At 46.0% G+C, this 27,316-nt stretch overlaps 1 protein-coding gene across 4 annotated transcripts in view; it reads right to left on the bottom strand.

Annotated features, from left to right (window-relative positions):
• FMNL1 (formin like 1) overlaps positions 1-27,316 on the bottom strand; it is a 419,565-nt gene that overhangs the window by 218,524 nt on the left and 173,725 nt on the right. For all 4 annotated transcript variants that reach the window (XM_086923863.1, XM_086923862.1, XM_086923864.1 and 1 more), the window contains one exon: positions 972-1,055. In XM_086923863.1, the coding sequence (XP_086779989.1) occupies positions 972-1,055 (84 nt within the window). The remainder of the gene's footprint in view (positions 1-971; positions 1,056-27,316) is intronic.

Genomic DNA, 27,316 nt, shown 5'->3' with positions numbered 1-27,316 from the left:
TCCGGCTAAAGCTGTCTCGAAGTCCAGACCTATACATACTATTATTGCATTTATCTTCCGACCACTTCATGGTGGTCCAGCCCTACTGGAAGTGGTTGCAGCCTTCTGTTACCACCAATGGTAGTAACTTTACATATAAGAATCTAACACTACGGACCTTTAGGTCAAAGCCCTGGACTAGCCATTCATTGTAGCTTTTTAATAAACTTTGTATTTTATAAGCCAGTCTCTTTCTGGGAAGGACCCCAGTGCCTGCAGAATATGACATCAAAAACGCAATATGTGGCCTAAACATACAAATTCCCTTGAGTATGTCATTCGATGAGCATCAGCTCAAGGTGGGCACTTGCCCAGGATAACAAGACCAACTGCTGAGCTGGCCTGGCCGGGGGACTGCAGTCTAAATTGTTCACTGGGTATGGATGGGATGAGAGAGCAAGATTGAACTCACCTCTGGTGGTCCAGCAGGTGTGAAGGAATTCCCAGACTTGGAGCTGACTTGGATAAGGATAAAGTGCGAAAGTTAGATCTTACCTTGGAAAGACTAACCTCCCCTAGGCAGGCGTTAGCTGGGTATGAATGGACTCCCGGAGTCTGCGTTCACCTTATATGAATGAACTATCACAGTCTAGACTCACTCGAGGCTGAATGGATGTCTCTAATCAGGACAACCCTGGTTATGAATGAACTCCCACACTCAGTTTTTAAAAGGGTATAACTGAACTTCAACAATCAGTCGTCATCTGATATGAATGAACTCTCCTGGGCATGAATGAAGCCCACTAATCAAGGCTCAGCTAGGTAGGAATGAACCTCCCTGACCAGTGTCCACCTGGGTATGAATGCGCTTCCACAGTGGGAGCTTATCTGGTATGAATCAACTCCCCTAACCAGGTACGAATGAGCTGCTATGGACAGGGGTCTCCTGGATGTGAATGTCTGCCCCTGGCATCACGGTTGAACCTTCTTACCTGATCACATATGAGTTCCCACTTCTTCTCGCTGTCATACTGCCTCAGGAGGGACATTTTATCGGGTGGGAGATTCATAGAGTTCTGCAAGAGACATAAAACAACATTTAAAAAATATTCCCAGCATGCATGTCGAATTCCCACTCCACTTTGCCTCCTTATCTCATTCCTTCTCATAATATTTATCCGGTTTACCTACACACAGGCCACTTCCATTTTGTCAGCATTCCCCTTTCATTCCAGTTTCTCTCACCCTTTTCCTCTTGTTCCCTTTTCTTTAATACCATTCTGCCTTTTTGCCTTTCCTTCTTCTTTTCACTATTGTCCATCCCTTCTAACACCTTCCCTCTCATGCCTTCCCCTTTCGTTCCATTAACTCTCGCACCTTCTCCTCTCACCTTTTCTCTCACAACCTTCACATTGATTCCTTTCCTCTTGTCCCAAACCTCTCACCTCTTGCCTCCCTTTCACTCTGATCCCCTTATCTCTTCACACTTCAGTCCATCCTTTTTCTTGCCCTCTTGCCTGTTATCCCTCTTTTCTCCTGCACGCTTCACACTGTTTCCTCTTGCCCTGTGCATCTCATCCTGTTGTTCCTCTAGTTCGCATCCTCTTCCCTTCTTTTCTTCTTGTGCCATTCCCACTGACCCCCTTCTCCCTTGTCCCTTTTCCTCCCGATGACCTCTTCTCTCTTGTACCCTTCTTTACCTTTTTTTCTCATATCCTCTTTCTCCTCTCACGTCTCATTCTTTTACCTTCTCCTTCTCTTACATCCCACCCTCTTCCCTTCTTTTCTTTCACCCTATTTCCAGTGGCATCTTAAGGAAGTTGAAATGCCGGAACAACTATAAATTTCTACATTTTCAGCGAATTCAAGATTTCTTGGTGCCACACAACATTGAATGCGTTGTAACCTGTTTGTTGCTATGCATCCTCTCCATAGTTCCCAGTTCCCTGCTGCTCAGCGAGTGTGAGTGTGACGTAATGGGATGCTGAGTGTCTGGGTGGTGTGAATGGATGTCAGTTGATGAGAGTGGACAGAGCAGCAAGGATGCTGCTCCTGGTGGGGCATTTACCATCTTACTTTTAACCGGTAACCAAGACCTATCTTTGATAATAAATCTACATCTTATAACCTACACGACTGACTACCTGACTTCCTACTTATAAGAAGGTATCTTTGTTTGCAACAGAATTATATATTAAACTTTTTGAAAAAGGGGCAGAAGCATAAAGGGCAAATCTCAAGAGGGCTGGCATCCGCCAGACAAATAGTTCCAATAGAAAGCCTGAACCAGCATTGGTAAAGTAATTTCTTTTTGTGCTTAGATCAGGATTTTTTTGTCTTTCATCATCATTATTTTTAGTGCCTAATCAGTTTGTTCCTCCCCTGTCAGAAAGACAAGGTAAACATGACCTGATAGATATTTATTGGGCTGGTGTCATTGCACAACTGGGGTGCCACCTTTTACCCTCTTAAGAGGAAGGGAAGTACACAATGACCAGAACAAACATCGTATTGAGAGTGCAAGTAGTAATTGAACATGTTATTTCTCAGGTGATGCAGAAACAGTTTGCCTTGAATTTGAGGCTGGATGATGGCAAGAGTTAAAAAATATATGGATCTGGGATTCTGGGAATAAATGATTGGGTCCTTATTAAAAATCCAAAAAAGATCTCTAAAAGTTTTTCGAAGTTTTCCTCTCCAGTTCAAGTGACAATTGTGAGCAATGGCTCAGCACTCCTGGGAATAAAGGCTGGTGGAACAATAGGCCGCTTGTGTGTCTTTCAGACTCTCTTGCGAGATCGTTCAAGAAATTGACAAAACTGGAGGTCGAACAATGTGATTGGTCCAGTTGGTTGCAGGATCCAGATTCAGGTGTTGCAGTGTCTGTAAACCACTGTGGCTCTGGGAACATCACTTGTTCACAGTATGTCTCTCCAAAAATTAGTGTTGACACTCTTCCTGCCACAAAGAAATGTGTTCAAAGGATCATTGGTTCTCAGCAAAGTGTTGATGTAGGGAGTCGCCTAAGGAAATTGCCTTCCAAGATTGATGACTACGTTTTGAATTAGATCGCTAATGTTCAGTTGCATTTTAAGTTGTGCTGTGGTTTTATAAATTATACCAGTTTTGTTATTATGATTGTCTGTGGTTGTTCTCTCCTAAATGAGGGAGAAGTTGTAGTATGAAAGCACCCCGCGTGCCGCTGTAGTGCATGGGTGCTCTGCGCCCTGCACTCATTGTAGTCTTTTAAAAGGGTGTTCCACGAACGAGGCTGGAACGATGGGTGCAAATACTCAGTCAACGTTTGTTCCGTTCACGGAGTCCTTCACACGCATCAGAAGCTCTCGATTGTGGGGGTTGTCATTACAATATATTTTACCACAAAATCATCTTCCTTCACAGGCTGCTCAGAGGGGTCATCCACCTACTGATAAAGAACAGATGCCAGACCCATGCTGCACTTCCATTTCACCTCTGGATTGGCCTACCGCCACTTCTCAGGGGCGTAGCATGGTCTGTATTATTGGGGGGTGAGGTGGGGTGGGAGCTTCAGATTTCCCAACAATCACGCTGGGACATCTTGTTAAACACATTGTATGAGAAGCTGGACATGAGGGGGTCGCAGTGTCAGTGGAAAGAGAGAGGCGTGGATTGGTAGGAGCACTTAAAACGAGAAAATGTTCAAACTAATCGACATTTTCTAATGTCTTCAAAACATAGACAAGGGTGAGCGTGTGTTTTTTTGTCAGTGTGGGCATGTAAAAATCACAGATGAAGTCTTACAGACACTTCACATTACCTGACTGAAAGCACTTGGGGGCAGATTTATGTCGGACTTGCACCACGTTTAAGCCACCGTTGCGTCACACAACGGCGGCGTAAACGTGGCACATCCCTGCGACCCATTTACAACGTGACGCATCTAGGCAGATGCGTCACGTTGTAAAGCCCTGCGCCACATGTGGGCGTTTTGGCGCAGGGTGGGCGTTCCAGGGCAGGTGCGCCTCGCAAAAGTGCCTGCGTGAAATCTACAAAATTTCACGCAGGCACTTTTAGGCCAATGCTGAGTCAAAACCCTGCGCCTACTTGAAGCAGGCGTAAGGCTTGACGCAGCATTGGACAGATAGGGCCCCCCAGAGCATTGCTGGAGCTGCGTCGCGCTTACGACGCAACTCCAGCAATGCGCCGCCTTTACGGCACAGATGCGTCACGCATCTGTGCAGTTTTTGCCCCATGGTGCGCCACATTGTAAATGCGGCGCACCAACGGTGGCGGAGCTGTGGCGCACAATAACTGGGACATTGTATTGTATTGTATTAATATTTATACAGCGCAGCTGTCACCCTACGGGTATCCTGGCGCCAGAAGGAATATTCAGATGGAAAAGAACAATACAGCGGAGTTTGTGTCAGATGGAGTGACACAACGTTTGATGAGCCTGGGGTCGAACTTTAGGTTTTGGCAAAGAGCCATGTCTTTAGACTCTTTCTAAATTCCAGCAGGTTGTCGCTCAGTCTAATCTTTTGAGGCAGCTCGTTCCACAGCCTTGATGTTGAGGTGCAGAAAGCTCTACCACCTAGCCTTGACTTCCTAATCCTGGTGGTTGCTGCCAGCCCCAAGCTAGAGGAGCGCAATGACCTAGCAGGTTTGTACCAGGTAATCCTTTCCTGTAATGGAATAGGTTCTGTGTTGTGTAGTGCTCTATGAACAATACAGAGAGACTTAAAAGCAACTCTGCTCCCAATTGGCAACCAGTGTAGTTCTCTGAGTGCCAATGTTGTAGAAGAGCTACGGGGTCTGTTTAGAGCTAGCTTGGCCGCCATAGATTTGACTCTCTGGAGCCCCTGTAAGATGTAAAAGGGGGCTCCCAGGTATAGAGAGTTACAGTAGTCCAATCTTGCCATGATCACACTTCTGACCACCAGTGATCTGGTCGCATCGGGTAGAAGAGGCAAGATCTGTCTGAGTGCTCTCAGTAGGCCGCAGCAAACACTGATGGTTTTGTTTGTCTGTGAGGTCAATTGGAGATCGTCATCCAACATAACTCCCAGGTTCCGCACGGTCTTTACTGGGATACAGGGCTCTGTTCCCGGTGCGAGCCTGATCTCACAGGATGGCTGCTGGCTCATTTTCGGTGTTTGGCAATAGACTACCTCAGTCTTCCCCTCATTGAATTGAAGGGAATTTATTTTCAGCCACTTGGCGACCTTACTCATACAATTCTGGAAGGTCTCCATGGTCACTGCCTGCTTTCCCTCTAAGGAGAACACCAATTGGGTGTCATCGGCGTAGTTAACCAGATCAATCCCAAATGACTTTATCATAGGGATCAGAGGCTGTAGATATAAATTAAAAAGAATCGGGCTAATCGAGGAGCCGTGTGGTACTCCGTGACCAACCCGGGACTTGGGGGAGGTGAAAGGGGCCAGGGTCACTACCTGCTGTCTGCCCATCAGATAGGAATAGGAGCCATTTGAGAGCCCTGCCCCTCACGCCCCGTCTCTCCAGTCTGTGCACCAGGACTGCATGGCTGACCGTGTCGAATGCGGCCAACATATCCAACAGTACTAGTACTGAGGAATTGCCACTGTCAGCTCGCATTCGAAGAGTGTCCAACACGGTCGCCAGTGCAGTTTCTGTTCCATGTCCTGGGCGGAAGCCAAACTGGTCCTTGTCCAGTAGGCAACTATCTTCCAAGTAGCCTGACAGGGACCTGCTGACTAATTTTTCTATGATCTTTATCGATAGGGTAGGAGCGATATAGGTCTGAAGTGTGCTGGGACCGTGGGATCTAGTGACGGCTTTTTGAGCAGGGGGTGACCACTGCCTGCTTCCATACCTCCGGCACTACGCATTCCTCCAGAGACTGATAACAGATCTGATACATCTGGGGGAACAGCTCTGACCCGTATTCCTTCCAGATCTTATGTGTGACATCCCTGGGGATGCGCCAGTTATTGTAAATCTGCCCCTTGGTACCCAACTATTTACTAAACAATACATTTTTTTGGGGGGGGTGTGATACCACATACATCCCCCTTGGAACTACGCCCCTGCCACTGCTACAGTAAATATCTGCATTTGCACTGGAAAGGAAACAGCACCTCTTCATACATGGTTTGTTATTCGAGCCCCCTGTAACTCGTCGCTGCTTCGTGGCTGCTTGGGTGGAAGGCGTGTTGCTGGCTGGGTGGCTCTGGATGGACAGGCTGAATGAACAACCTTCCCTCAGGGCTGCTTCGCGAGTTAACAGCTCAGAAAGCAGCAACTGTCCCAGTTTAGTGGGGGTCGCTCCATGTCCCACATGGCCAATCCAATCCCTTTAGTGCCACTTTAGCTGTCTGTTGCAAGTGCTCATGTAATCAATAAAGGGTCATACCATGTCGCAGATGGGTACAGCTGTCATTGATGCCACATTACAGCTTTGATGTGTCAGATTAGATCCCTGATGCACACACAGGCAGCGTGGATCTGTCCACAGCAGAGGCAGATCCAGGGCTGTCAGGGGCTTTACACCAGCTGCTGCACGCGCACAGTCCCCTCATCCTGAGGTGGCTCTTTCTGGGCAACTCTCCGCAGATCTCAAGTAACTGAGATAAGCTGGCCTTGCCAATGCTTGGCCCGTATGCCCTCTTTCATCGCATCCTTTCCTACGGCTTCTACTGTCCTCTTATCCTTTTCGGTACTGTACCTCTTTCCTTTAAATTTCGTGACCTTCTCTCTCTTCCACTCTTCCCTCACACCTTTTCCCTAGATGCATTCCCTAGTGATCCCCATCCTTTTTTCATTCTTCACTCTCACCCTTTCACTCTTCCCCTTCCCTTTCACCAGCTTCCAGTCCTCTTTCTCTCACCCCTTCCTTTCAGTTCTCTTTTCTTTGGATCCCTCTCCACCTATCTCCTTCTCTCCTGTTCCTTCTTGCTCATTGTCCTCCATCTCCTTTATCTCTCATTCTTTTTCTTCTCACCCCATTCCCTCACAACAACCCATTTCCCCTTTTTTAGTTTTTCTGCTGGTTATATATAGCGCATGTATTGGAGCGCTTTACATGAGCACCAGTTAGGATACACAAGGACACATTCAATTTTGATAGTCACGGGGAGGTTGAGTGATTTGCCCAGAATCACAGAATGTTGAGCGGACGCAGAGACTCAAACCTGGTTCCTCAGCTCCAAAGTCGGCAGCTCTGTCTGTTACGCCACAACCTCTCACCCTTCGCCCTTTTGCATTTCCTATTTTTTATCTACAACCAGGGCCTTAAGTGGGCAGGGTCTTGCCAGTGTTCAGCGCCAGCAGTTCTTAAAACAAGGTGCTGAAACAGGTCCCTATCGGGCTCTCCATTTTTACCTTCAGGGTGGAAAAAAAAACTTAACTCTGTGATAGTGCCACCCGAAATTGCTTTTGATTCAGCTTCAAAATGACAATTTTTTCTGTATTATATAGTGCAAACTTGGAGCAACCATGAGCACCAGTTACATAACACAAGCACATATTCATGTTTTGAATCACAGGATGTTGAGCCGACGCGAGGCTCGAACCTGCTGTCTCAGCTCAAAAGTCGACAACTCTAGTATCACGCCAGTCAACAACTCTAGCCTCACCCCACAACCTCGCCCGCAAGAACGGAAGCATTTTCAATATTATATACGACGAAGTAATAGTAATAGTTGTCGCTTATATATCTCATCTCCTTGTGTCTCCTCCCCCTTGACGCGCTATCCCCAGATACCCTCCTTGTCTTCACCCTCTCATTACTTACAATAAGGAGAACTGAAAGCAAACGTGCTTGGTTTCCAATATGTGAAGTAAAGAACCACACTTCAACTTTACAATAAACGGGTCCAGCAGAAAATGAGGATCTTCAGCAAAACAGAAAGCTAGCTGCTGGTGGAGGAGCAAGTGGTAGAACATTCCAGAGATACAGCGCCGGAAGGCAGACTGCCCTGCCGCCAACACACAGGAATTACCACACTCTTCAGAGCCTTCTGCTCTGTGCACAGGATGGGTTCACTCTGACAAGGAAGCTTGTTTCTAAGGTGGTCGTTCAGACATGTATGTCACAATAGCCTCAGAACCCTTCCTTACATCATCCAATAAAGGGGCATTCTGGCATACATTTTGTTTGTGATGATGCAGTTTAGGTGAGGAGATGTTTTCTCTAGATCACCTCTGTAAGTGAGTTTGGGGGATGTTCTGGTCCCCTTCCCGTATTCTATAGATAATGGTTTTAACCTTGAATTTATCCAAAGGCGTGTGAAATAATGTAATAATCTTCATGGAGTCAAGGTGCAGTTCCAAGTTAGTATTTATTGTAGTTGAAGTTACAGATGGTATAGGTGAAAGCTGGAAAGCATGAGAAGACAGATGACAGATAAGGAGATTAAGATACACTTTACAACAGCGTGGAAGACAAAAGTGGAGGGAGGGGTAGGAATTCTCTGCCTTTGACATGTCGCTCAATCACATCTCCTGCATAAGATGTAAAAGGAGGCCACTCGCAGACTCCCATACCTTTTCCACTTCAGGATGCATTAGTGTTCTTTAAAATGTTTGATGGCGGACAGGTAAAGTGAATATTGAAACAGGAGGGACATGTCAGACAGAAGTGGCCATGCTGCCGGCCTGGAATGAAGGCGGGGTTGATTGGTCAGAAGGCGCTTGCCTCAGGGACAAACGTTTAAGTATGCGCTCTTTCCCAGAGGTGCATACATCATCGGCTGCCTAACATTCATAGCACTGACACTAGGACGGAGAGGCTACATGCAATGGGAGAGTGAGAAACATACGCTTCCCTTCAACTCAGCACCTGTCCGCTCATTTATCTCTATTCTTTAAACAAGCATTGGCAGAGCAAATAGGTTTTGCCTAGGTGAAAGCTATTAGCTCTGCCAATGTCTTTTACAACAGTGTGGAGTAGAGTAGGGTGGGATACAGTCATGTGATGTAGAGTGGCTTGGGGTGGCATTCAGTGACTTTGAGGTGCTTAGAGTGGCGTAGAGTAGAGTGAAGTAGCTAAAAGTAGAGTGGCTTAGAGTGGAATGAAGCGGCGTAGAGTGGAGTGGCGTAGAGTGGAGTGGGCTGGCGTAGAGTAGAGTGGTGTAGAGTGGAGAGGTATAGAGTGGATTGTCATACAGTGGGGTTAAGTAGAGTAGAAGGGCGTAGACTGGAGTGGGGTGCACTAGAGGGGCGTAGAGTGGAGTGGGGGCAAGGGAGTAGCCAAAAAATTAAACTACCCCCTCTTGAAATATATCTCTAACTAAACAAAGCATTCAAATCATTGAGTACCGTTGCATAGATGGGTGTAGAGTAGAGTGCAGTGGCATAGAGTGCAGTGGCATAGAGTGCAGTGGCATAGAGTAGAGTAGAGTGGCTTAGAGTGGAATGAAGCAGCGTAAAGTGGAGTGGAGTGGGATAGTATAGAGTAGAGTGGTGTAGAGTGTAATGGCATAAAGTGGATTGTCATACAGTGGAGTTAAGTAGAGTAGATGGGCGTGGAGTAGAGAGGGGTACACTGGAGAGGCGTAGAGTGGAGTGGCGGCAAGGAAGTAGCCCAAAAATTAAAATACCCCCTCTTAAAATATATCTCTAACCAAACAAAGCATTCAAAGCATAGAGTACAGTGGCATAGAGTGGTGCACAGTAGAGTGCAGTGGCATAGAGTGCAGTGGCATAGAGTGCAGTGGCAGAGTGCAGTGGCATAGAGTAGTGCTGAGTACAGTGGCATAGAGTGCAGTGGCATAGAGTGCCGTAGAGTGCGGGGCGCAGAGTGAAGTGGCGCAGAATAGAGTGGCGTAGAGTAGAAGGCATAGAGTAGAGTGGTGGGGTGTACAGTAGAGTGGCATAGAGTGCAGTGGCATAGAGTGCCGTAGAGTGCGGGGCGCAGAGTGAAGTGGCGCAGAATAGAGTGGCGTAGAGTAGAAGGCATAGAGTAGAGTGGTGGGGTGTACAGTAGAGTGGCATAGAGTGCAGTAGGGTAGAGTAGAATGGAGTGGTGCAGAGTAGAGTGGTGTGGAGTGCAGTGGCATGGAGTGCAGTGGCGTAGAGTGCAGTGGCGTAGAGTGCAGTTGCTTAGAGTGCAGGGTAAGGGTGTGGCAAAGAAAAAAAGCAACTTGAAGGGGGACGGGTGGAAGGGAATAGAAGCTACATGGACAGGGATATGGGTGACGGACTGAAAACACAAGCACCCACATGAAGTGCTTGAACACAAACTAAAAAGTAGCTCCAGAAATGGGAGCAGTGGATGGACACAAGCACCATCCTGAAGCTAACAAATGGTTTGCAAGGGGCCGGCTGTAAGCTCACTGTATGTAAACAAAAGTCACGCAGAGACAGTGCATGCAATGTCTTGGTTAAACCGAAACTCTCACTCCACATAATCCCTTCACAGCCCACTCTTCCTGGCACTAGTTCATGTTCCCACAATGAGCCAACAAACACCTCAAATTCCTTTATTTACCTTCCCTGTCCCCTTACTTGTGCAAACTCACGATGCACTTCTCTCATCACCATCAACTTAGACCATGGCAAACACCCTTCGCCCACCTTTTAACTTAATGCTGCACAATTGCCATACACTTTGAAAGTCATTCACCTACCTTCCTCCATGCAACCGCAACCTTCAACATGCACCTATCTAGTCTTCATGCCAATCCATCAATCTTCTCGCGCCAGCTCAACATGGGGTACAGGTATTTGCACACACAGTGGCATTGCTAAGAAAGGGATGGGCAGAGAGCTAGATAGAAGTTATAGTGGGGACAACCACACACTTTTCTACAGGATTGTCCTGCTTTTGGGGGTATTGTTACACGGCTGCAGCAGCCGGTGTGGGACACCAGCAGTGCCACGATCAGATTGTAACAGGACAATGTAGGCTGATGGACTTGTGGATTTTTAGCTCAGTGTGAGCAAGGTTTCCTGCAAAGTAGTACTAGAAATTTGACCACTCGACACATATGGATTCGGAGGAAAGGTGAAGACTTGAGAATACATGAGGGCGGCAGAGAAGGTGGATCTTTGGCGAAACAGAAAGCTGTTGGCCGAAGAGCAACTGGAAGAGAATTTTGTTTGTAATGATGCAACTTTAGGTGAAAAGAGGGATGCCTTTCATTTCTTTCTATTGGATCACAACTATAAGTAATTAAGTGAATATTCTGATTGGCTGTACTCTATAGATAAGGCTTTAAACCTAAAATGTATCCAAACCCATGAAAGACAAAAGTGGAAGGACGAATACTGGGGTAGGATGAAGACCTGTGAAGACACAGGAGGTAGGGCATTTCATTCCCTCATAAAGATCCCTACACTCTTTGGGGAGAAACGTAAAGCTGAATGACTTGAACTCTCTCCCCAAGGAAACATCTGAAGATCTTCAATAACAATCGCATTATATCTGATTCTAGTGAACCAACCTTGCGTGACATTGTACCACCTTAAACACTCTACTCAAAGAAACATCTCCGATTCTCAGACACCTTAGTAACAGAATAACGCTACTCCCCTCCTGGCGCTATCTAAGGGTAACCAGGAAAGTACAGATCACATGACTCGCTGAACACACGCACAAACACACAGCCTGATTCACAAAGGGCATCTGCACTCATGGTGTAGGCCCTGCTGTCATGGGAGGATGCTCGCACTCGTGGTGGGACCTCCGAACTGTAGTTTGTCTTTGCGGAGGTCCCACATTGAGTGAGGGCCCCAGGCACGACTGCGGCGCCTCGGCCGCGAGTGTGCGGAGGCCCTTTACGAATCGGGCCCTCGCACCCCACAGAATGTTGCTTGATCTATCCCAAGGACACCACAGTAGGAAATCCAACACCTTCTGATCACAGAGCACACTGTCTACACACATGAGTGTGAAGGAAAGTTGCATAAACCACTCTATGTAATTACTACTATAGGGAACCTCAAAATGAGCAGTCGATAACCTACTAACTGAGACATGTGTCAGCATCAACAGGGTTTGTAAAGCAATGACGCCTCCCTTGTTAAATGACATTCAATATCAAAAAAGGCTAAATGCTGGTTCCCTGTCAGACACAAGGAGGTTGCATGGAATGTGGGCAGTCAGGGGCACGTTGACAAATGACTGAGACCTTCAACAAAATAAGGATAGGGGCCCATGAGTTTTCCAGCACCCACTGTGCTCCTGTTGGCCCTAAGCATGCTGCCTCCTCCTCAGATAGCAGTTTTATTGAAAGTGGTCTTCTTGGCTGGGAGGCATTGCTGAGCTGGGCCTCCATGCATCGCACGGCCTCATGGAGGTTATGGCTCATCTGGTTCTTGTTTAATCTAAATGCCCTAACAGATGGTGAACTAATGATTCTAGATCTGGACCAACTTTCATTCATCTCCACCTCTGGTAGCTATTTCGGGCTTAATTCTATTCTTTACAGACCAAGACCATAAATAGACCAATCTTAGCACTTCTCCACAGTCAAAACTGAAGTGCATGCCACCTCCCTCTGAATGGCAATTCAAGTATCTCCAGACTGGTTCTAACCTCGTCTGGCCTCGTCAAGGAGGTGTAGCTTGAGTTCTATGAGAAAGCTACCCCGGGATCTACACTTGTTTCGATCTTGGTGGGCCTCATCAAGTAGGTTTATCTTGAGTTCTATGAGAAAGCAAGCTCGGGATTTACACTTGTTTTGATCTTGGTGGGCCTCATCAAGTAGGTTTAGCTTGAGTTCTACGAGAAAACGAGCCCGGGAGCTACACTTGTTTCGATCTTGGTGGGCCTCATCAAGTAGGTTTAGCTTGAGTTCTATGAGAAAGCGAGCCCAGGATCTACACTTGTTTCGATCTTGGTGGGCCTCATCAAGTAGGTTTAGCTTGAGTTCTACGAGAAAGCGAGCCCGGGAGCTACACTTGTTTCGATCTTGGTGGGCCTCATCAAGTAGGTTTAGCTTGAGTTCTACGAGAAAGCGAGCCCGGGAGCTACACTTGTTTCGATCTTGGTGGGCCTCATCAAGTAGGTTTAGCTTGAGTTCTATGAGAAAGCGAGCCCGGGAGCTACACTTGTTTCGATCTTGGTGGGCCTCATCAAGTAGGTTTAGCTTGAGTTCTATGAGAAAGCTAGCCCGGGATCTACACTTGTTTCGATCTTGGTGGGCCTCATCAAGTAGGTTTAGCTTGAGTTCTACGAGAAAGCGAGCCCGGGAGCTACACTTGTTTCTATCTTGGTGGGCCTCATCAAGTAGGTGTAGCTTGAGTTCTACGAGAAAGCGAGCCCAGGATCTACACTTGTTTCGATCTTGGTGGGCCTCATCAGGTCCCGCTTGAGTTGTATCGCACCTAAAGCTTGTCACCCGCAGCTGGGCAGATCCACAGACACTTATTCAGACCGCAGAAGGATGGAATGCTTGAATTAATCTCAGCCACTAATAAATAATATTTTGGGTTTCATTTCAGCATTTCAGCTCATATGTGCCTTTAGACAGGCACCAACCAAATGCAAATCAGCCTTGGTCCCGCCATGCAAGAGACAGGCCAGGCAGAACTGTCAGGCAACTTCTCTTTAGGACAGCCCAGAGTGATTACCAGTGGCTGAGATTGATTCGAACATTCCACCTATCACCTCACTCACTGAGATGCCCTATGGGTGATGGGTACACCAATTCATGGGTAACATGGCTCACTGCACGTGGACTGAAGCTCTACCTCACAGATGATACTCAGTAAGGCAGATATTAGCCTCATTGGTTGCGCTCCTATTCTGAGTGGCTAGGCCTGGTAGTTCAGGCTGGTCTGCTTTGCTCCTATTGGGGTATGAACACGGTTGATTGCCATATTATGCTCCCTATCTGTAATGGCATGCTGATCATAAATGATGGGACAAAATGTGGTCCAAAGTGGTTGCCGTTGACTAAGTTTAATTAAAGCATTCCATCCATCACTTTTTTTTATTTTTTTTGCAAATTTAAAAAACATGATATAGAGATTGCTACAGCACCAAAGATGGGGACAAATGGTTTTTAGCATGTTTTCAGTGCTGCATTGATCATGAGCTCAGTGATATTGGTATTTGATTTGGTTTAGTATTTGCTTTTATCAACCATAAATTGGTGGTAGAACTGGGTGCTAAATTCTACAAAGTCTGCGTTAGCGGCTCCAAAATGAGTACTATAAACGTTTACACCCTTTAATCCCCATTAGGTTAAATCTGGTGATAAAACATGGGACTATATGGTCAAAAGTTATTTATTTGTACGCAGGAGTTTCTGTACCTGCATTTAAGGTTCAGGCATAAATGATGTCTATACCTCTGTTTGATGTAAAAAGTGGATTTTAACTACTGCAAATACTTGGGGCCATATTTATAGCAAAGTAATGCGACGCAGGGCAGCAAGTCACCTTGCTGCATTACAGGGAAAGGGCAAATATGCGACGTATTTAAAGAATATGATGCATTCCTGTCTTTATCCCTGCACTCGTGCCATTGTGCAAGGATGCCTGCATTGTACCATGGTGCAAGGGCGCCTGCGTTGCTGACAGGATTGTTGTTGTGCAGGAAGGGAAACCTGCCTGCATAAAACAATCCTGTGAGGCAAATTCCGTTTTCTATGTGTGCTGCAGAATGCAACACACATAGATAGAAGAAGTAATGAGGAGAAATAAAGCTATCTCTCCTCATTATACTTCACCTAGGTAGGCATATCTTTTTAGTGCATCCCCAGGTTTACAAATTCTTGTAAATTTGGGGATGCATCAAAACCCATGGGAGTTGCATGGGAACGACCACACAATGCCCATGTAATGCCTACCCAGGGCAAAGTACCGAAATGCAGCAATTTGTGCTGCGTTGCGTTGCGTTACTCCAGATTTCTGAAGCCACTCAAAGTGGTTTTAAAAAACTGTCTTACAGTTTGCATCACTCTTATACCACGTTGCATGGTGCAAGAGCAGCACAAACAACCTCGTAAATAGGCCCCATGGTACGCATGATATGGAATCTTAGGTCAGATTGTGGCCTTTAGAACTGGCTTCCACCATCATTATATGCTCCTTGGAATGCTTGCTCTTCCGGAAGCTTTTGTCACCATTTGTCGTCATATTCGCAAAAATGTATACAGTGCTTAATTTGAGCTGGTGTTTGCTGTTGGGGGGCACTGGCACTCATGTTTGGGGACCAGCATTTATTTTTATACAGCAGACGTTTATGGAGAGCAAGTGAGGGAAAAACGACACAGCAGAAAGACGAAGGAAGAGAAATATGGAAATACCGTCACAAAGGAAAAAAGCAGGAACCTGCAAGCGACAGATAAAGGAGCAGGGAGCGTTTGGTAGTTAATTAAAATGGCATGAGGTGTATTAAGACTATGCAGCCTTGGAATTTACATTTAATAGTACAGGTGGCGGGCTTCTGAGAGATTTGTGCACTCACACTATTTCTTTTACAAATTAAGAACTAAACGTATCCACTGGTAGATCCGATCCCTGCTGATAGACTTCCTCAACGTTTATGAATGTGGTTATTTGCTTCAACTGAGTCCTCTCCTGTATGTACTTGCATGCCAAAAGCACTCAGAGACATCTGTAAGGCTGCATGTAGTGTTTTACAAGAACTGCAAGTAAGGTAAAACTAAACTAACAAAGTTAAATAAAACACCAAGGTTGCATACCTGGGTCATAGAGAGAGAACACACACTACTGATGCCAGCTCAACCTGCCTCTGGCTCAGTCTAAGGCACCTTTTGGACCCAGTAATTATTAGCCCCATCTTTGCTGACTCACCCTTCAATCAGCCAGTAAATGTCTGTCCATGTAAGGTACCTACACTAGGCAAGTTCTCAAAGAATAGACGATGGATGAGATGAATGATGATTGGTGGTGCAAGGGTTTGGTCTTCAATCAAAGCAGTTATAGTGTTAAAGATAAGGAGAGAGCGCTGGTAGGAAATGCACTGTGCATTTTAATGAGCTAGAATACTCAACTTAATTTCACCCCAACCCAAGGTGTCACAACAAAATGCACAGTTAAATGAGTTAGACCAAGTGACTATCCCTACACATGAGACGCACTGTGACACAAGCCCTCATCACCAGCCGACTGGACTACGGCAATGCTCTCTACATAGGAATCTCCACACACCTTCTACAGAGACTTAAGACTATACAGAACGCCACAGCCAGACTCATTCACAGCCTTCCTCGCCGAACCCACCTCACACCCCACCTCTGGAAACTCCACTGGCTCTCACCATACAGAAGAGAAGCCAATTCAAGCTGCTGACCAACGCTACACAACAAAGGACCCACCCTATTAACCACCGCCTGAACTTCTACCAACCTTCAAGAAGACTACGCTCCTCCTCCCTTTCACTTGCCCATACTACCCGCATCTACCGAAGCAGAAGTGGAGGAAGCTCCTTCTTCCACAATGCAGCAAAGACCTGGAACAACCTCGAAACACTACTTCACTTCTGGAATTCCAAATGGCCCTCAAGGCGTGGCTGTTCAAATAAGCCTCCGGGTATACAAGCGCCTCAATACCCTATTAGGTGATTAGCCATGCTTTACAAATCCTGATTGATTTATTGATTGATTGATTGATTGACCAACCAGTCAGACTGACAGTGTTGTTAACGACAGTTGCTGCCAGTTCATCATCTGATCTGTTTTCATCGTAATCACCAAATGAAACAGTAGAAAGGTAAAGATTAAAATATGTTGACAAATAATTAACCCTGGGCGGGTAACTCCGCTCCGCCAGCGGAGTTTGCGGAGATTTGCCTACTCTGCGGCGAATGGGGAGTAGGCAAAATCTCCACCTCCGTGGCAGAGCGGAGTTAGCCACTCCCTCCCCCCTCCCAAATGCTTTAAAAAGATATAAAGAAGGCACTTACCTGTGTTTCTGCCGCCTCCCCTGCCTGGCCGCTCTTCTTCCTGCTCCTCTCGCATCCTAGACATCCTTCTTCATAAAAGAAAACACTACGTTGTACGTCCTACGAGTGCGCATGTGCAAGACTTACTATGTAGTGGTTTTTTTATGAAGAAGGATGTCCAGGATACAAGAGGAGCAAAAAGGAGAGTGCCAGGCAGTGGAGGCTGCAGGAACACAGGTAAGTGTTTTCTTTATATCTTTTTAAAGCATTTGGGAGTGGGAAGGGAGCGGGGAGGGAGCAGAGCGGAACAACTCATAGTTCCAATTCGTTTTTTCAAAATCTGTGGAGCTACGCGTAGAGGCACTACGCCAGCTCTGCCCAGGCCTACAAATAATGCTTGAATGCAGGAAGTTAGACCTGACCTGATGGGATCAATTGATTCCTTAGAGTCAGGTGTGCTTTACCACAGTCTACTAGCTCAGATTCCTTCGTGTTTGGATTGACTGGTGCATAATCGATAAACAATGTGTTTTTATTTGTCTAATGAACGCAAGAATATTATTGACCGTTTGATCGCAATGCCATGGTCTTGCATATGCATGGTTAGTAGTCAGATGCGGTATAGGTTGCTTTATATTTATGAATTCATGTGCTGATATACTTATATGTTCAACTCACAGGTGATCTCCTTAGATACAGCTCAAATGTAGCAGATCGTAAGCCTAGTGTGAGGTTGGAAGAAGAACAGTATGTTATGTTATTTTATGTTATGTTATATACTTTTATAATGCACGTGTCTACTCTGGAGAGTGTCCTCGTCGCAAATCCAAGAAGAGTCACCGAACTAACACTAAACGAAGAGGTGAGTTAGTTGAAGTATTATTAGCCGCTACACCCCCCCGGCCAAAACTGTGAAATTGCAAGCCCAACCAAAACTCAACAATCCCTCTCCTGAATGCCCCATTTTCCACCTAATGGCAGATCAATCAGTACTCAGCACACAATGAAAATATTGGGATGCCGTGTCAACACCACCATGTCCATTTAAGACGGGCTTAACAAAAGGCTTATTCTAGCCATTTCCACTTTGCCTCCGATCAATCATGACTCAATGCAATAAATAATATAAGACCACCATATGGAAAGAGGACTGGGTCAAAAAAGAGCTCCTGGTCTGCCATTTACATCTCAGCCTCTGATCAATCATGACTCAGCACAAAATTGAGCTATCTTGGCACAATAATGTCCAGTTATCAGCACTCCCTAGATCTCCAGCCCACAGAAAAATATATCCTTGAATAGTCCAAATCATTTGCCACGTTCCTGTCTAGCACTTGGTTATCATAAAATTATATACATAGATACTATTGTGATATAACTATGGAAACCACGACTCCCGTGATGGAAACTGTGTTTTTGGGAAATGGAGGCGCTGGCACAGAGAGATGCAATCCGTGTAATGAAGAGTGTACCAGACTCTGGAACTATCAAGCAAGGGTCATCCTGTCAGTCCAGCAGTTGCATAGCCTGAAGCTGATAGCGTGGAAGTTGAACAGATTGGAGGCTGCTCAAGTGAAGTTGCGTAGGACATATAGGCTTCTAGCAAAGAGTCGATTTTACATGTGAATACCATACATTGGGAGCTTTTCCAGTTATGGTGTACAAACAATGCCTCAGACACAATTTAAGTCATCCTTTTAAAATCATGGCATTTCTAAAGGAAGCATTTATGAAAGGTTTAGTGTCTTCTACTCTGACTTCAAAATGGGCATCTATCAATTTTTTTAACGCGGCTATAGATAATCTTTGCAGACGGTAATATTAGCAATAAGTCATTTGAAAGGTTTTAGATTGAGAAAGCCTATCATTGGTGCTGCTTTCCCGTCATGGGATCTCTCTAAAGTCTTAAAGGGATTACAGAAAGAAGCATTTGAGCCTTTAGATAAGACATAAATATCTTGGTTCCCATCTAAGGTTGGATTTTAATGGCCAAAACATCCACAAGAAGAATATGAGAATTATGGGGCATATTATCAAGCCTGTGCGCTAAAATTATCGCCGCTTTATCGGCCGAAAACGGCCGATAAAGCGGCGATAATGGGCTTGATAATATGCTCTGTGGAATTCCAATCGAAGCCCATGTTAGATGTCTTCACATCTAACATGTGCTTCGATTGGAATTCCATAGAGCATATTATCAAGCCCATTATCGCCGCTTTATCGGCCGTTTTCGGCCGATAAAGCGGCGATAATTTTAGCGTACAGGCTTGATAATATGCCCCTATGTTCCCTATTGATTCATAGCCCAATTTGAAATTCTTTCCAGATAGGGTAGTCCACAGACCCAAAATAAAGTCTAATTTTCATTACTCTCAGGATATTATTCTACCAGTTTACCAACCATTGCTGCATAATGACTTTCTGTGATCCCAAGACATCAAGAGGACATTATTGATTTTTTCGAAAAAATCTTAAGCTTTTAGGTCATCACAATATTTGTTTGTAACCTATATGGTAGTGAATAAGGGAAAGAAGGCATTGATTTCCACAATCAGTAGGTGTATAAGACATATAGGGCCAGATGTATCAAAGGGTTTTACCCATTCTGTGTCTATGGGAAAATGTGTTCATGCATATGGCCCATAATTACTCAGGATTACATATTAGCGAGACAAGAACTACTAGGGAACAACCTGCGGTAGATCAACAAGAGCCTTGGCTACATCATAGGTGGAAGTAGGGGGGGGAGTAATTCCAGGAAGGTTTCAGGGAGGCCACGTGGTCAGCCTCAAACACATTTTGTGTTATTATAATGTATGTTTTCTAATAGCTCTGAAAATGTTGGTGTTTCAATTCTTAAATCAGCAATGAGATAATTGTTGAATCAAAATCTCTCAGTGCTTGGCAGTATATATCTGTGTCTTGGTGCCTGTTGGCTTTGGTACATTCTCAATAGTTAATACTGCGCCAAGGAGGACCACTGTGGGGGTAATAAACCTGCTAAGGGCAGCAACCACATTTTATTTTCAACAGTTTTACAGACCATAAACCTTGCACAAGGACATAGGATCGCTTGCAACAAACAGACTACATTTATACCTTTTTTCAGCCCAGGTAGACTTTAACCTGGTTTCCCCATGTTGCATTAGTAGCAGCTTTAGTCACTAGGCCACTCTGCCTCCTGTGAACGCTCGGCTCGTTTTTGGCCGAGGTTCCAAGAGGACCTGGAGCTGAGCCAGAGCCAGGCTGGAGAGCAAAGCTGCTTACCCAAGCCTGGCACGAACTTTCAGTGGCTCTTATTTATTTATTTATTTTGAAAGTTTTATATAGCGCGAACAAGATCCTTGCGGATACAGCACAATCAGATGTGTATGTGCTGCACGCCTCTGCCAACACGCATATTCACAACACTTTTTATTAACCAAAACCGTTGACATATAAACCACTATAAAAAGCATAGATAACTGAATTAGATAGTAAAAAACAATGCTAAAGTAGTAAACTCAGTTTGAAAATGTTGCTGCTTGTCGCACTGGCCCCTTTACTTCACCCTCATAGCAAGCTTCCTTCCTATGTACAGGGACACTGACATTATGTGAAGTTTTAACCGTGGCTGTTGTAAAGACTCAAAGACCAGACTCCATCAATACAGCACACAAAGAAAGAGGAAAAGATGAGGAGAAAAAGTTATTTCTCCACGTTTCGCCCCCCCTGAAGAAGGCGCAGGCTTTTGCCGCATTCCCAGGTTTACAAGTCCTTGTAAATCTGGGAATACGTCAAAATCCATGGGTGTTGCATTGGAACACCCGCAGCAACGTCCATGGAACGCCTCTTTGACGCACAGTAAGGCAACGATTTGACTTGCGCTGCTTTGCCTTACTCCATATCTACGAGGCCATGAAAAGTCACGCGGTGGCTTTGTGTGGGGTCGTAGATATGGGTCGGAATTCTACGCTGCCTATGCATCAATTGCATCAATAAAAGTGATGCGCAGGTGGCACAATGGGCTTGTAAATAAGCCCCAAAGTGTACTTTTGTCTGATATTATAAAGAAGGGTTGTGTTTGAATTACCACTGCACCCCTGATCCCTTTTTAAGGGACTATTAGTGACCCCTAATGCATGGACAATCCATCAACCAGCATGTTGAGCAGGGTTGTGTAGGGCTACAACAACCTGTACCTTGATGTGCAAGCGATGGTGCACTAAGCCAAGTTCAGGCATAAGTGGGTGACAAGGTCTAACCTTGTAGAACTAAGCCAAAGCCTTCGCTTATGCAACATGGCATTTTCTGCATAAATTATGAACTGGCTGAATTTCCCACTTAATGCATCATCTGCTGCAAAATCTGCAGTTTTAATTGGGGAGAAGACGTAGAAGCTGGGGAACCGGGTTCGAGTCTCAGCAACCACGCTCAACATCCTGTGATTCTGAGCAAATCACTGTGGGGCAGATTTACAAGCCCCTTGCAACACTTTTACACCGCCGTTGCATCACTTTTGTGATGCAGCGGCGGCGTAAACCATGTGCCACGTTGCGCCTTATTTACAATGTGACACACCTAAGGAGATGTGTCGCGTTGTAAAGCCCTGCGCCACATGAAACCTGCGTCAGGTTTCATGTGGGCGTTCCCGTGCAGGGTGGGCGTTCCGTCGCCGGAACACCACGTAAAAGTTACGCAGTAAAATCTACAAGATATCACTGAGTCACTTTTATGGCCATGTTGCGTCAAAACCCTGCGCCTGCTTGAAGCAGGCGTAAGGAGTGACGCACCATGTTGTGGATAGGTCACGTTGGAACAGTGCTGGAGTTGCGTCGCGCCCGCGACACAACTCCAGCACTGCGTTGACCTTACGCCTGCAGAAGCGACACACATCTGTTTATCCATGCGCCATGACGCATGCATTTTAAATACGGCGCATCTGTGGTGGCGCAAGGGTAAACTTGCGTCACGCATCTTTCCTGGAGCATTCCTGCTGATTTGCAGGGATGCGCCAGGAAACGTAAATCTGCCCCTTAATCTCCCCATGCCTAACAAAAATGAGTGTGTCCTTTTGTAACGAAACTGGTGCTGTGTAAAGCGCTCTGATACCCGATATCTTCGAGTCTAGTTCGCGCTATTTAAAACTCTAAAAAAAAACTTATTCAACATGTCAGGCTCGAATGAATCAAATTTGTTGCTGTGCAGTGGGAGTTGTTTTGTAAAGGTTGATTGGTCACCTTTCTGTTACTTATTGCTGTGATTTGGAGATAAACTGTTGCTGATGAGGTGCAACCTTCACCCAAATAATGTAAACCTGTGTAAAAAAGGCTAAATAATGAAGTTATACTTTCACAAACTGGGCCGCATTATGCGAGCATAATTTTCCTTTTCTTTCTGCATTACTTGGTGAGGACTGCTGCATTTGTTGGTCTTCCCCTGCTGCACAATTCCAGAGGCCTAGCTATGTGCAGTGCTGGCTCGCCATTAAGACATTGAAGTCAGCTGCTTTACGCCGCCGTCACCTCTAACGTCCACAAGTAGGCGCCAGATTGCAACAAATAGCCTTGTTACCAAGGGAAACAAGTGGCCTAAATGGTATACATTTTCTCCGCAGTGTCTAAAAGTAGGAACACCAACGCTGCAAAACATCCACACGCAGTAGGCAAACAGTGACTATTTCGAGCGTAGCGAGTTAGTGAATACTTCTTGGCACTAGGCTCCTAAGACTTCCTCAAGTTAGCTCATCTGGGAAGCCACGTGTGGCCAACCACGGCGCTCACTTCCTCATTCGATTTAACTGCAACAGAGCCTGATATTCAGTAAAATGCCATTGAGCTCCAACGCTAACAAACACGATATAAAATTCGCGAGGCGTCACGTGACGCCCAGCGTGGAACGGGTGAGGTTGGCGCTTCTGGGAGATCACCTGAGGGGAGAGGTCGGTTCCTGTCGCTATGAGACAGGGTCTCGAGCGTCCGACACAAATAGGTTTTCTAGTCCCTGTTGAGATGCACCTGACAGAAGGCAGGAGTTCTATTCGAGACAACGTAGAAAACTGTAGTAAACATGCTTGACATTGAAGCTACCATATTACGCTGTATCAATGCCTGCAGTCAGTGTTTAACAGCCTAATGCATTCTGGTAGTTGTAGTTTTAATGAACGCAGCTGGGAGAAACAAACCAGATAAAATGGTTTGCAAGAGGAAATCCAAGGCCTGAAGGACGGTGTCCTTAATGACATGGAATCCACTGAGATGGCCGTTCACTCGGTTATCAATCCTGTTTCTTTTCACTGACACCAACACAAACATCAACCACATAGTTGACAGCCCAGTCTCTTTGCATCTAATTCTAATTATTGGCGTCCCTTAGGCCGTGGAGTGTCCTGCTTATTTTGCGGCAGTGAGCTCGCGTAGTTTGGTTTCGCGCGCGTTAGTTCATGGCTGTAGTGTGGTAGCATTTTGGTGCAAGTGCGTTCCTTTCTTTTTCTTGCAGGATTTTGAAACCTTTTCACCATGGTAACGCCCAAGCGTTGTGCTTGTGCGTGCATCGCGTGATTACTATTAGGTTTTTGCCGCAGTTTTTCAGAAACCGCGTCATGTTAGTCACTGGTTAGCATTTTTTACAGGATGTGTATCTTGCTTCGCTTTTCCGCGCGAGTGCCGCAAAAAACAATTATACTAATGTAAAAAAAAACTTGAATACCAAAGTCCTCATATTCATTCACTCAGAAGTGCTCCTCACAGGGAACTACGGATCCTACACGTGTGTTTTGCAGCTTTTGCATGCATTATGCATGTCCTGTGCGGGAAACCCATGTGACCACGATGCTTTTACACACATTAGACACACTCTGAGGACAGAGGGGCGGACTAGTGGTAAAGCAAGAAAAACAAACGCAGTTCGTTCCCTGCATGCCTTGCTGACCCAAGTGCAGAAAGAAGCTGGTTCCACATTGGCAGGTGGATATGGATCTGCTCCAGGGTTTCCATTCACATTTTAGGCACGACACCTTAAACGTTTGGAGGACGTTTTATTTTTTTGCTTGGAAGTCTACATACTTTATGCTGAAAAAATTGTGGGCTGCAGTCAGGGGCGGACTGGGGGTGTACAGTGCAATCCGGCAGTATTCTTCTTAGTCTCTATAACTAGAATACTATTTTAGACACACTGCAATCTATGGAAGTGTTAGACTTCCTGGATGGAAGCTAGGCACTGAATTCTTTGTCCCCTGCTGTGGGTTAGACTTCTGATGAGGGGAGCTATGGACATACATATCTGAAGCAGTCCTGGACAACAAACCGAACAGTTTGAAAGAAATTGTTCTGTAGGAACAAAAAACATGCCCGATCCAGTATGTGGCGTCATCTAGTTTAATGATGACATGTTAGCTGCCTTGTCATGAAGAACTAGGACAGGCTTGCTTTAAAATCTATAAATAGATGTGGCATCACCAGCATGGAGACCTCACAAAACAATGGACCAGGGGAGTAAAGGCCCCATCCAGGGCTGGCTTGAGCGCTGGTGGCACCGGGTGCGACAATCTTTTTTTGGTACCCCTCCTCCCCTATATCCTCCTTCTCCACGGATGCCTTCACTACCACCCTCCACCAGTGTCCCTCATCTCACATAGCCCCTCTCTCATATGCATTTCATTTAATCTACAGCGCTACTCCTACCAGTGCAGGGTGTCAGAGCGCTTTACATCACACACACACATCATACAGAGACAATGAAAGTAGATTATTCTACAGGAAAAGCTACACAAGTCAATGGGGACTAGAAAGTGTAGGAGTGATGTCATCCATACTAGTAGGCAGGTTATCTTAAAAGTGTTCTGTCTTCAGAGACACAAACTCTGGATTTAAAACGTACCACAGTGGTTTAGTTTGGCCTTACTAATAAGAATATATTTCTTCCCAAACTAACCCTTTTCAGCAACATTAAGATAATAAAAGACTGGGAGGAAAAGCACAATATTCTAACGTGTACCATGCAGTTTGCATGCAGTTCTTTGATGACAGTTCATAGGTCACTGTGCTATATCAGGCTTGAAACTCATGAACTGCACGTGACAAAAGGATCTCTGTGACAAAAGCAGTAACTCACTGAGCTATCCACATAAAATTCAGTTATGTGATCTGTGTGGTACACGTTCTTTGCAGCAGGCATATTAACCCTCTGCGCTACTTTATGAAGAGCCAAAACTGACACTAGACTAGACAAAACCTGATCTCTCTCCAGCAGGAACATTAGTCACCAGAATTACCTTGACATTTCTATTGTTGCCAGAAAACTGCTGGACACACAAAAAAATTCTGCAGCAGATATGTTTAAACCCATAAGTTATTTCTAAACACAGCGGCCCTGTCCTCAGCACCAGGTGCCGCTTTACTGGTCGCACTACCCAAAACCCGGCCATGACCCCATCGTCCCCTTTTGACAGGCTGAGAATGGACGGTGCATGAGTATTACTCCCTTTTTCTGTTGTCGCTCACAGCTAGGAGAGGCCCTAAATGGTAGTGGGGAATACTGCTCCTGCTTGGTACTGAATACCCAGCAGCTTTTCATCGTGGCCTTTTCAATGGGGCGCCCGCTCTAGCAAATTCTTGCAGAGATTTTCAACTCCACATAGAGTAAAGATTTTTTTCTTGTTGGGAAAAGTTTTATTTTCATACATCCCTAGTACATATCTGATCAGATTCAAATTATTGATTTCACCATAATTATTGGACTCAGTGTTGGAAACTAGGCCAAATGAGACCTGAAATGTGCCAAGGGATAGTCTGTGATAATATGCTCGCTTAGGTAAAAAAAAACAGCATCCAAGGCTCCTTAAATGCATAGAGACCTTCCTCTCTTGTTATTCCATGAAGTAGGCGTCTCTGTGAGTTATTGTTCCTCTACAGAGAATAAAGGTGTCAAGGATCATTTAGAATGGACTGGTAAAAACAGAAACAAAAGACTTGTTTTTTCACCCAATGTACTAATCGAAGTTAAAATGGTGTAGCATGTATGCAAAAGGTATTTGTGTGTGCCCAATGCATGTTGTCACCCCTAGTATGGACCAGAAAGTACAGTCAAGAAGGACTTGGTGACACTTGGCCTTGCAAAGCTACGACTTAGTATTGCCTGCACTCAACTCCTGAGAGGCGCTAGTGCTAAAAGACATGCAAATTTAGTTTGTGCCTGATGTAAACCTAGTGCATTCACCTGGGGCGTAAATTTACTTAATGTTTGTGTAGGTCAGACCCTTGCCCACACCACATCTTCAACAGAGCCAGCGCCACCATCGCACCACATCTACGCAAGGCCATCAACATCTCCTTTGAGACTGTGACCTTCCCAAAGTGCTGGAAGCACGACGAGATCAACGCACTGCTCAAGAAACCCAATGCAGCTCCAAGGGACCTCAAGAACTTCCGGCCCATCTCCCTGCTCCCTTTCCTGGCAAAGGTCATCGAAAAAACTGTCACCAAACAGCTGATCCGCTACCTCGAGGAGAACAACATCCTGAACCCATCCCAGTCCGGGTCCTGCAGCAACCACAGCACCGAAACTGCCCTCATCGCCGCCACCGATGACATCAGGGCCCTGCTAGACAACAACGAAACCACGGCCCTCATCCTCTTGGACTTCTCAGCCGCCTTCGACACGGTCTGCTCCATCACCCTACGCACACCCCTCCACAACGCAAGAATCAGAGACAAGACTCTGGAATGGGCCACCTCCTTCCTCGCCGGCAGAACCCAGAGCGTCTGCCTTCCCCCTTTCCGTTCCGAAGCCTTCAAGATAATCTGCGGCGTACCCCAAGGATCTTCTCTCAGCCCGACGTTGTTCAACATCTACATGGCCTGCTCGCCCACGTCGCCAGGCTGCATGACCTCAACATCATCTCCTTTGCCGACAACACACAGCTGATCCTCTCCCTCACCAAGGACCCCATCACAGCCAAGACCAACCTCCATGAAGGAATGAAAGCCACCACCGAATGGATGAAGAACAGCTGTCTGAAGCTGAACTCGGACAAGACGGAGGTCCTCATCATCGGATCCATCCCCTCAGCCTGGGACGGCTTCTGGTGGCCAACCGCCCTGGGAACAGCACCATCACCCACGGACCATGCACGCAACCTGGGGTAGGTACTCGACTCAACATTTTCCATGACCAAGCAAGTCAATGCTGTCTCATCCTTCTGCTTCAACACCCTCCACATGTTCCGCAAGATCTACAGATGGATCCCCACCGACACAAGAAAAACGGTCACCCAGGCCCTCGACAGCAGCAGGCTGGACTACGGAAACGCCCTCTAAGCGGGAGCCCCGGCCAAACTACAGAAACGACTGCAACGCATACAGAACACCTCGGCCTGCCTGATCCTCGACATCACGCGGCACAGCCACATCACACCCCACCTGAGAGACTTGCACTGGCTGCCCGTCAACACGAGGATCACCTTCAAGCCCCTCACCCACACACACAAGCACTTCACAACACCGGACCAACAGATGACTCACCTTCTACACTCCG

This window comes from Lissotriton vulgaris, chromosome 5 (assembly GCF_964263255.1).
Source record: "Lissotriton vulgaris chromosome 5, aLisVul1.2, whole genome shotgun sequence".
NCBI lineage: Eukaryota > Metazoa > Chordata > Amphibia > Caudata > Salamandridae > Lissotriton > Lissotriton vulgaris.
The sequence above is the reverse complement of the archived record's forward strand: the minus strand, read 5'-3'. Positions and strand labels throughout refer to the sequence as shown.